At 33.8% G+C, this 12,047-nt stretch overlaps 1 protein-coding gene across 7 annotated transcripts in view; it reads right to left on the reverse strand.

The window, feature by feature from the left end:
* Positions 1-12,047, reverse strand: part of NBEA (neurobeachin) — a 508,722-nt gene that overhangs the window by 396,254 nt on the left and 100,421 nt on the right. For all 7 annotated transcript variants that reach the window (XM_030475974.1, XM_030475972.1, XM_030475969.1 and 4 more), the window contains exon 6: positions 3,328-3,454. In XM_030475974.1, coding sequence (XP_030331834.1) covers positions 3,328-3,454 — 127 coding nt within the window. The remainder of the gene's footprint in view (positions 1-3,327; positions 3,455-12,047) is intronic.

Raw genomic sequence — 12,047 nt, forward strand, 5'->3', positions numbered from 1 at the left:
GCAAAGTAATGTAAGCTTTTTTATAGTAGTATGCTTTCTAATCTTTGCTAGTTCATCACAGATCCTGTAACCATTCTTATGATGTGGCTAACAATTTAATATGAGTAGAATGGTTTTCCTACTTAGGTACAGATTTTCAGTATACAGCAACTCTGATATTTATTGTTACAATGAAATTATTTATCTGATTAGGTTAAGTCTTTAATACAAGGCATCACTCTATTGGCAAGACCTGCCCCAGCTTCACTCGGAAGAACAATCTGAAATGGGTGTCCACTGATGGTCAAGTCAACAAAGCTTCTGATACTTATGTCAATAAGTTAATTTAATATAGAATCATAGAATAGTTATAGATATTCCAAATTCTTTTATATTTTTTTCAGATATCTAGAAACAAACACGTATGTATGTCTCATAACTTCCTATTATCTATATCTCATTTATTTTCTTTCCTGATGTTATACAGGCGTTTTGTTGATTTCCCTCCTATTCCATATCTGAGAACATGAATTTCAGGACTTTACTACTACACAGGTAACCAAACCAAGTTGTATAATCTCACACACAATTTTTCTTCAAGTTTTAGTTGAAAACTAATTTTTTTCTTTTTTTCTGATTTTCAAAGTCAGTAATAAAATTTTCTTTTAAGTTCATCCTACAGTTTCCTTCCCTATATAATTTTCTCAAAAATGCACCAAGACTATGCCTCTGCTATAATAAAAGCTTCCTTAGGTGGTATGCAAAGACACTTTTAGATAACAGCCTGTCCATTTTTTATACTGCTGAAATCTTTCACACTTAATCACCCACTGCTGAGTAAGTCATATTCCTACTCCATAGCACAGTACAATAAGAGAGATGAGGTATCACACATGAAGTATTTCCAAAATGTGGAACTTATTTCAGTTTATACTACAATTAGTAAAGGTGTTCAGGATTAGAAACACAAAAAAACCCGTGTTTGCTCTCGACTACAGTGCTTTCCTGCTCATACATTTACAAGGATTGATACTGAGGCTGGAATTCAAGGAAGAGAGTGAAAATTACTGGGGGTTACTAATACGCAAAAATGTCACTTTGGAGTCCCAGAAGTACAGACATATTAAACAGAACACTGCAAAACCTAGTTTAGCTATGTTGAGAGGTCAGTCTGTTATACTACAGCCACAATTTCTATTTGGGGATATGATGACGAAATTTCTCCATGTGTTTTTATAAATACTTGCCTTTATAATGTTGTAAAAACATACTAATTAAAACCTTAAGTAACCACTTGACACATTTTAAAGTTTTAAATCAAGATTGCGTACATACTATTCTGTGAATGGTATCATATAGTTAACAGTGGAAGATCTTCACATGAACGTAGTATCTTTGTGATCTGCCTGCATAAAACTTTTGACCAGGTGGCTTGAATAAATAATTTTACTGTGTTTCAACAAAAAAATTTAAAAAACTTTATTCAGAAGTTTAATGATGATGGTGTTTCTGGCAAAAGCTATTGCTGAAATGTCTACGCCTGTAAGCAAATGGCTAGAAAATAGTTTATCTGATGACAAAAATCACACTTCTCAAGTTAGCACTTGGACAGTAAGCTGCTTTGTAAACAGATACACATTTTTTTGAATACATACATACACATTCAATGCTTGCACAGTGAAACCAATGTAACACCTAAGTAACATGAAGAAAATCGATCTACATGTTAAACAGGGTATGTTTTCACTTGTTATAGCCAAGAATTCTATTTGACAGGTTTTCTTTCCTCCATTATGTGTTATGTACATTCCTACATATGTGTACACCCAAGTTATTAAGGGAAAAAATACATCATATGAAATTACTTGCACGTATAGTCTAGAAAATTTATTTCAAACAATTTCAAATACTTTCCAAGTCTGATATATGACCCAAAGTGTATGAAACACGATCTTTGTTAGATAGAGGACTTATATTTGGACATACTTCAGCAGATCAGCAGATTATGATTTGAAACTGATACTCATATAATGAGATATACATATACTAGTATTTAAGAATTAACTATTTTAAGTAGAGTAACATGAGCTAAAATTTTCCAGGGATGGCATGAAGAAAACTAATCATTCACAATAAAAATTATCAAAATAATATTTTGCTAAAATATGAAAGGCTGCTTCTTCATCAACCAGGAAAGAAATGATCAGCTAGGTCCCAAAAGCTAGTTATCAATAACATAATCCAAAAGATAACTATTCAGTTTGTTCCTAGGCTGAGAGTTTATCACTACTGCTGATCAGATGTGCTACTTTACTTTAAAAGAAAATGGAAATGTCACCAAAACTTTTCTAGCTATAAAATGAAATAAAATTTGCAAAATAGAATTGATTCATTTCAATACAATCAGCAGGTATGTGTTTATAAGGCTTAATACAACCCTGAGTAATACGCTGGGAAAAGGTATTACTATGTTTTAAAACACCACAAATGACCTCAAAGCTACATAACAGAATTAGAATCAGTGATTTTGAATCACAAATACATACAAAGAAAAACAGAACATAAAGCTGATGAGAAAACCATGGCATTCCCTCCCTAAGAGATTGGTTTCTCAAAACAAAACAAGCACTGAAATTCAATATACAAACTCTAAGGCCATAAAAAAAGAAATAAGCCTCACAGCAAAATATATATAAGGCTGCTATCAATGACAAACACATAATGCTCATTGTACAGAAAAGTTAGTGCTTCAGTTAACTAACTGAAATATTGAAGCCAGCCGAATCATCTCTTAGGACTACTAGGCATACAATAGAAATGAACACTAATATGACGTAGAGAAATAATCAAGATTTACTACGAAAAAAGAGAAATCCTAAACCACCACTGACGTAGAAGAAAGTTCAGAGCCTTATGTTCCCCAGCAACAGATAACAAAACTCTAGCATTGCCAGAAAATTGATTCAGACATTGGCACCAAGGCTACAAAGTACAGAATGTTCGGAAATAGAATGATGACCTTTTAAATATAAAAATAGAGCCTTTTAAAAATAAAATAGAATCATTTTTACAAATACCCCAAATTCTTCTGAATCTGAAGCTAACTAAGCAGTATTTTTAAGAAGTAGTTGAGTTCATAGAAGTGTTACTTACTAAATTACTTAATAAATTTTGAATTGATTCTGGTCTGTAACTGACATAAAACTTTGCATGACCATCAGAGAAGCTACTTATAAATAAGAAATTATTAGTAGCACTATGGCACTAAAGGGCTTTTAGCCCTTCTTCCCAGAAGCACTTTGTCACATTTTCAGTGTTACACTTTATTGTAAATACCATTTTGCTTACCTTGCGTGGCTGAAAGTCATACTTCACACAGTGCTGGAAACCTTTGCCTTTTGACTTCAATGATGTAACTATTAAGCAGTTGCCAACAAAATGAGCAGAATACCCAACACCTTTGCTAGTGCGGAAACTGAAAAGAAAGAATTATTAATGAAGTTGAAAAAAGGGGAATTCTTGTAAGATAAAAAGATCCAAATATTACTTTTTGCCATGAGAAAGAAAAGAAATTACTACCTGGAATAGTGAACTTAATTTCCTTTTTATCTTCTCTCCCCACCATTTCTCTGGAGGGGAATTACAAACCTTCATCGCTTACTTGATTCTAGGCTACAGCCTAAAAATCAGTATTTTTTTTTTTTCCCCAAAAATCCAAGATGGTAAATATTGTATCTGTCAGGTTTTCCCTTTAGTTTCCTAATTCATCATCATGTAAAATAACACATCTGATTTAAGTTTTAAAGAAAAATTAATCACAGAACAAATGTGAGATGCTTTGTAATTTTATGGGGTTTGGAGAACAATGTGGCCAGTATGGCATACGAATTTGCATTCAACATAATTATTATGCACAAGAATTATTTCTTTTTCAAGACTTATGATTTAGTTAGGCTAATGATCTATGAAGTTTTAATCATCTGATTTTGTGGATTTATTTTCATTTGTCAAATTGATAAAGGACTACAATTTTAACAAAGTAAGTTTAGTCAGGGTTTACAGCTTTCTTGTGAGAAATACCATAAAGACAGACAATGCAGAAAGCTCATACATTTCTCTACTTATATCTGAAAGCAAAAGCATTGTAAAGACAAATTCCAGACTTCTTAAAATTCCAGACTACTTCTGCAAAGGTAGCTGGTAGAAACTCATGAATGACATTAGATAGAGCACTTTTAACAAGATAAGTCCATATCTACAGCTATGTCACTTCTTTCTGAAAAGCTAGGTACAACAAAGAGAAGTGTTTGTTGTGGCATTATCCTTAATACAGAGCACACTTTATACAGCTTTTAGTCAGTTTCTTGGTTTTTTTTAAAGTTACAATCAGGTTATAAAAATAACCAGTGGCTGAAGTACAAGGTCTAAATGGTGAAGTTCATCCATAAATTCTGAAATGAAGCCTTGCCGACTATAAGAAAAAATGACACTACTAATTTTCAACATTTATATATACAACTCCTATAGCCCACTAATTACACTCTTTTCCTTAATATAGATGAGTTATAAAATAATTTCATACTATTACAATAGGTATTTTTTAAATGGTTTCATTGTTGTAACATTTTCATCAAGCGTTTTTACTAGGTTTTCCATAGTAACATTAAGTGGTGAAAGGTACATGCAAACACTAAGTTTATATTTCATCTTAACAGATGCTGAAATTCTACATCTTTCATCTACCCCACTACACAAATACAATCTTCATTTTAATATGCAGAAAAAATGCATAGAGACCTGATTCCATCTTCAGAAACTTACAGTTAAATCTGTATGTGTACATTACTGAAGGAGAAAGTCAGATTTTCCTCTTTTCTCACTGTCAAAAATATAGCTGATAAACCACAACTTTCAGAAGAATATAAACACCTTACAAGATAGGTGGTGTGACTAGGCCCTGAGGTGGCCAGAGCTTAGATGTTCCCATAAGGGAATCTTTAAACAAGGTCAAAAAAGAGATTCAAATTCTAGTTATAATTAGTTTGAATACTTCTATTAAATGTGACAGTGATCAGGCTAAACAGAACAGCAGTAATAACGTCTAAGGATGACTCTTCTCCCCCCTAATGGGCCCTTGCACAGAGGTTCTTACTTCCAGTCTTGATTTCAGTCATCCTACAAATTGCAGCATACTATACCTGATGATCAGAGATCATCGAGATGGTTCTGTTGGCCTTGAGACATGCCTTGGTTCACTCTTTCCCTTAAATAACTTGTTAAGGTGCTGCAGAAGCTTTATTTTCCCAAATTCAGGCTGTGGTTTCCTCATTTTTCTATCTGTCTCTATGCGTCATACACAATTCTCTCTCCCCTCAATCTGCTGCACTGGAAAGGAGCATTATTCCCTGCCACAGCCTGTTGTACAGGCTTTGACAGAACCCTCCTTGCAAAAAAAGGACACCATTAAAACCCTTACAAAGTCCTCTCTAAATAAACCTAAGATACATTCTAAGGAGAAGAATTACATACTGTCCATCACACTGACCTCAACAGTGAAGACAGTTTATAACACTGCCTGCCATTCCCCTGCATCTTTCAAAGACTATTTTTAACATGGATCATTTCAATGATCTGGCTTCCACAATGACCCCATAAAGCAGCTATACAGCACAACAAAAGGAACAGTGAAGAGCCTTACAAGAGAATATTACTCATATATAAATATACATATATATATAGCCTGTATTACCTAGATACACAAATAAGCTGCACAACCACAGTGCTGAATTTTGTACAATAATATAAAGGTTAAAAATCTTAAAATACAACTCTTACAGTAAGAATAACTGAATGTTTTGTAGGTTAGTTTGAGACTTTGATTTACCTCCTTGGGGCTGTATGCCATTCAGAGAACATTTCACCAGGGAGCTGCATGTCCCACAATGCCAGATTTGTTTCTCAGCAACGTAAGTCATCTCTACAAGCTAAAATGATTTTGGCTAACAGAATCCTATTCTGAAGGATATTGAAAAAAATACACAGATTCACTATGTTCCAACATATGATGTAGTAGTATTTGATTAGAGATGTCAAATAAAGTATTTTTTTCTTAAATTACCAACAGCCACTCATTGTAAATACCATTATGGTTTTATCTGATATAAGATTATTAAAATTGTGCAAAATACATCCTACTACTTTGAACAGGAGGTAGTAAGCATTTTGTTACACACTGAGAACACACTGTTAAAAAAAAAAAAACCACCAAAACCAAACAAAAAATACAAACAAAAACCTGAAGAAATGTCTATGCCTTTAGAATTTTTCCCTTTCCTAACCGCCACCTCCCTTTCCCCCCATTACTGGGCTGATTTTTTTACCATTATGGTCAACCAGACTGTTCCTGAAATTTTAAACACTGAATTGTCCTTACATGTGTAACTTCCTGGAGTTCATCTTAGAAAGACAAGAAAACAATGAAATAATGAAAAAATAGCTCATTTGTTAGCAGGGCTCTTCATCTTGGAATAGTACAAACAATTTTCTGAACATGAAGCTTAGCCAGTATTTTACTACTTTTTTTTTTTTCCTACAAATGAATTAGCATTCTAATGCAACAGTAATTGAGAAAGTGAGAACTCAAATGTTGTTTGTTTACCTCAACATTATAATATATAGGTTATGTTAATCTTATTTTTTGCCAAAGGTAAGCAGCCTAGGACTAGTCTCTAGGATACTGCACAGAAATTCTCTTACCAATTACCTACACATGCAAAACTTGACACATCCAAAGATGAAATGCACAGAGACAACATGAGCAGTACTGTCAACATCCATATGGTTTTATGAGCCTTTACCTCCCATAGCAACTGGTATACTGTTTTACTACAGATTGTTCATAAAACCCTTATAGTTATGTTTCATTTCAGCTGGTTTCTCAACGCAGCTACTGGACGGTATTACACTTCAATAGCAGGTAAGCATTCTTCCATCCACTGGTGAAACTGTTTAGTGATTCCAGTTTCATTAGCTTAGGATTTTATGAGCAATTTAACATATGATCATGGTACTGAGATTAAGAAGATATTAATTCATTCTTTTCTATTAACTTTGGAATTTCATTATGTGCTTTTACAACTGTTCTGCATTATCTTTATAATTATTAGCTCTAGAGAAGAACTGAAAAGTCTAGACAGCCTGCTTTGTTTTGTGGTTTTGGGGTTTCTTTTCTTCTATTTTTTTTTTTTCTTTTCCCTACATCAGTAAAAATAAAATTTAGAACACTCTTTCAGAAGTTTTAGCCACTCTTCCATTAAATGGTTGTGGAAGCATTTGGATGTTTTAAGGACAAAAAGCAACAATTATGACAACCCAGTCTCAGTTCACCCTCTAATTCTTTTACAGAGTCAATACAAAATTTGAAATAAAATATCTCTTAAAAAAAAAAAAATATATATATACATATATATCACAGAAACCCCACCAAAGAGTATCTGGATTGATTTTATCTAATTCCAGGCCCTAGAAGTAATGTCACCCCATGTCGGATTTCAGCAGAGACAAGTATAAAGATTTAGAGGATGGAGGCTTGCCAGTTGAGTGCACTTATGGTTAGGGCTAAATTCTTAAAATTGCACTGTCTTTATGACAAAGAATCTACACATCATTTTTGAAGAAACATTTTCAACTATCTATTATACTCTGATTATTATGATGATTATTATTATACTGCATCTTATAATTGTGATACTTAAAGTGACCGTAGTATTATGTGTCAAAGAGTTGGAATTTTTCCGCTTCACTCTCTACCCGCTGGATCTCAGATTAAACAATCCATCAACATCAGATTTTGCATAAATTCTGAAAACAGAAGTTGAGAGCATACCTAATTTCGTAATTTTATTTTTCTTGGAAGGTTTCATTATAAAGTGTGTTTTCCAGAGTACAGTTCACTCCAGAGTGTTCTTTGAATAGCACCAATTTTTCCCATGGTCTCTTAAAAGAAGCAGCAGTTTTTAACTGTAAATGGTATTCCAGAGATGCTTTTGCCAAGATTTCAGGAAGTGATCACATCACCTTTACTCTCTTCTCTGTTCAGACTACCATTGAAAAGATCACATTAGCTCTTTCAGCCAGAGCAATGAAAAAGCAGTTTATGGTTAGTTGGTTACCTACAAAAAGCCTTAATATCCTTTTCTAATTACTGCTTTGTAATAAATACCTATCACTGGCTTGCTTATACTTTGTGCTACAGAATTATGAATCTTACCATTTGAACCTGACTGCTCTGCAACAAAGCTTTCTCCTTATTGTTATTTATCATCCATGCAAATGTCAGAGACTCCTAATTTTCCTCCAGGATTGTCACACTCATTTTGTAATTGGTAAGAAAGTGACAACACGGTTCCAATACACAAGTATTAATGGACTGTCACTTAGCAGCTGCCTAACATCATCCTCAGAGATAATTTTTTTTTTTTTTTTTGAGAAAAAACAAATTGGCTTACAATTCTTGAAGCAGCGCTTAGCATTCAGCTAACTACAAAATAGCAGCAGTTTTCCCTCACATCTGGTAAATGAGAAAACATTTCCTTGCTTCCCTTCTCCATTTTTAAGCATTAGTTTTCACCTCATAGTCAGGCTGATGTAACAGCTCTCTCCTACCAGAAAGGCCTCTTGCCACATCTTTCTGCACTCACTTAGAGCCTGGATCATACCGTAGTACATACCTTGGTACAGGTTTTCCAGTGAGGTTGCAATGTGTCAATATTCAAACACCTGACAAGAATGTCCTGAGGAACCAGTTCTAGCTGATGCTGCTTTCACAGCACCACTGCTTCAAATCAGTCTTTGAAGTTGTACATACTACTAAGTTTTTGCTTTAAAAATAAAGTTTGTTTAAAAGACGGGTGACTTTTAGGAATAAACTGTGAAGAGTTCATTTATATGTTTTTCACCTAAATAGAAAATATACTATATGCCCAAAAAAGCACATTGAAAGAAAATAAATCTTTGCTTTGGTATCTTCCTCTTGGTAGTGGCTGAGTGTGACTCAGCCTTTCATGTGGCAAAGTCTAAAATCTGTGTAAAGAAGCTCAGATGGATGATTTAGTTTGTCCACTGACAGTATGATTTACTTATAGTAAGTAACTTAATAAAATATCTGTTTATTAGATTGATTGGAATAAAGAGTCCAGCAGAGTAAGAAGGCATTTTTTCCTATGAGTTTATCTTTTTTTTTTTTGAATATTTTTTTCTGGTTTTAATTATTAACTATGGCTTGGTTTCAGCCACTATATAAAAAGGTCAAGAATTTGCATTGTTCCTAATTTCCTTTTGAGGTTGGCATATTCAGTTTCTCTTACGTCTTTTGCACACATATTACATTTACACGTACTCAATTTTGGCCTTGATTTCTGTAAGAGTAACTTCTTTCTGTGGCTCATATGAAGCACTTGCAAAGTTCCACCTTATTAGTCACCGAAGTTTTATTTCCCACTTTTGATAAATACTCTCATTTTACATATATTCCATAACAAGAACTAACATGAGAAACTGAGACACTGAACTGTAAAGATTTGTGTGTGTGTGTGTGTCTGTAGGAGATAACGAGTCATCCATTCAGCACAGCTATGCCCAAAGATTACTTGAAGAGTCTGTGCGTGCACAAAAATACCTATGTTTACTAGAGAGGTTATTCTTTACATACTAGAATTAGAGTTGAAAGTCCATATGTTTTGGGGCTATACTGTTTCTCCTGGTTTCCAAGCTGCAACAGCAAAATATAGAAGACATTATTTTGGTACATTCTGCGTTATGAAAACAGAAAACCCACGAAAACAAAGAAAAGCACACATCAACCATGGGGAAAGATAAACTCATAGGAAAAAATGCTTGCTTACTCTGCTGGACTCTATTCCAATCAATCTAATAAACAGGTATTATATTAAGTTACTTACTATAGGTAAATCATACTGTCAGTGGACAATTTTAAGCAAACATGGAAATGTTAAGGTTGTAGATATTAAGAAGTATGTTAATTAAAAAACTATTCTTTAGAGTATAATGTTAAGGTAAGACCTAGAATTCTTTTGAAGGAAGAAATTCAGGTTTCTTTGATAACTCAAAGGGCAGCTTTGTGGGGTTTATTCACTGACATGTTCAAAACGAATAATCTTATCCAGGAAAAATCTGTTTATTAAAGACAGTTGTCTGAGTATACGTGGCAATTTTCCTAAGCTATATCACTTCTTTGTAGCAAAGTGGCTAGAGAAAAGATCTAAATCAATATACTTATAAATGGAAACAGAAGTAAATTCCCTCTGACACAGGCAAATATGAAGTATCCATAAATATTCAGGACGGCTTAACACATGGAAGATTTTAAACTATTTCAGTGCAAAAAGTACGTTAAAAAGTATGCTCGAAATCTTAGAATTCAATAAAAATCGTAATCACATAATAATAAAAATCAGAACTACATCATAGCAATAAAAAAAAAAGTATAAAAATAGTCAAACATCTGAAGTTATTCTAACCTAATGCCATTGCTGCTTCTGCATTATACTGGAATCTGAAAGAATCATATTAATCACTCAGGCTGAAGGTCTTTCTACACTACTAACCATAAGAAAAGCAGCATACATCATGAGCTGTGCAGCTGTGGAGTATACTTTTCATGTTCTGAGGCAGTAACAAATTCTCAAATCAAATAGACCACCTAAAATTGCCATTCTGAAAGGTAAATTCTGGCTAAGAAACAAATTATCATGTTAAATTTCCATATGCATGTTCAATACTATAACTGCATTTGTTACTGTCCTTGACAGATTGAAAAAAATAAATAAAATATACATCATAGTAATAAGGACAGCTATAGCCAACAGCTCGAAAAAATCTCCATGGTAAAATAACTTTCTAGAGCACTTAAAAACCAGACACATGGAAAAGCATTATCCCAGATGGCAGTGTAGAGAAAATGCATTTTTTTCTTAAATTATTTTTAATCAGATTTTTTTCTGTAAAAAAATATTAATTATTTTTGTTTTCCAGTGACAAAATGCACAGTAATATTTGTACTTATTGATAGTACAAGTACCTTCCTGAGACCATATCTACTGGTTCTCTTCTCTTCTGACTACTAAAAACTTCTGCTCTGTAGACTACCTAGAATGACTATAAAGTGAAAAACATTACTTTTGGTTACTTCCCTCCTTGTGCTATTCCTGTTTTCCTGAGCTGATGAAACTTGATCTTGCTTATGTCTAGTCCTCATCTTTCTGCACTCCTGATAGATTTTAAGAATACGAGAAAAGGTAACCATACTAAATAGCAAATTTATAAAGAATGAATTACTGCTGAAAAAATACCAATGTGTTCTGACACAACAAAGTTTCCTTATTTTCCCATTCCATTTCTTTCTTCAGCTAAGACAAGTATTTTTCAAGACAAGTTTTCTTCAGCTAAGACAAGGGGGCCTAAACGAAATCTGGATAGGGACTTTTCACAAGGGCATGTAGTGACAGGACAAGGAGCAACGGCTTTAAGCTGAAAGAAGGTAGATTTAGATTGGGTATAAGGAAGAAGTTCTTTACTGTGAGGGTGGTGAGGAACTGGAACAGGTGGCCCAGAGAAGCTGTGGCTGCCCCATCCCTGGCAGTGTTCAAGGCCAGACTGGATGGGGCTTGGAGCAGCCTGGTCTAGTGGAAGGTGTCCCTGCCCATGGCAGGGGGGTTGGAGCTGGATGATCTTTAAGGTCCCTCCCAACTCAAACCATTCTGTGATTCTATACTCCAGCAGGTATATAATTAATTTCTGAAGTGAATTTTTTTTCATGACTGACCAACAGAATAAAAATTTTTAGTTATAGCGTAATTTCTAAGTACCAGAGGACTTTATTAAGGATGCAACCATCATTTTTCTGTTTTGACCACAACAGCAAACCTAAGTAAACCAAAATTGTCTCTCCTGCAATTAATTTGTTATGAAATATAGTTTCCATTTTTGGGAACAGGTGGTTAGTGAGCCATTTTTAAATTCACAGATTGACCTTCTATTACCTCTAGCTA

This window comes from Strigops habroptila, chromosome 2 (assembly GCF_004027225.2).
Source record: "Strigops habroptila isolate Jane chromosome 2, bStrHab1.2.pri, whole genome shotgun sequence".
NCBI lineage: Eukaryota > Metazoa > Chordata > Aves > Psittaciformes > Psittacidae > Strigops > Strigops habroptila.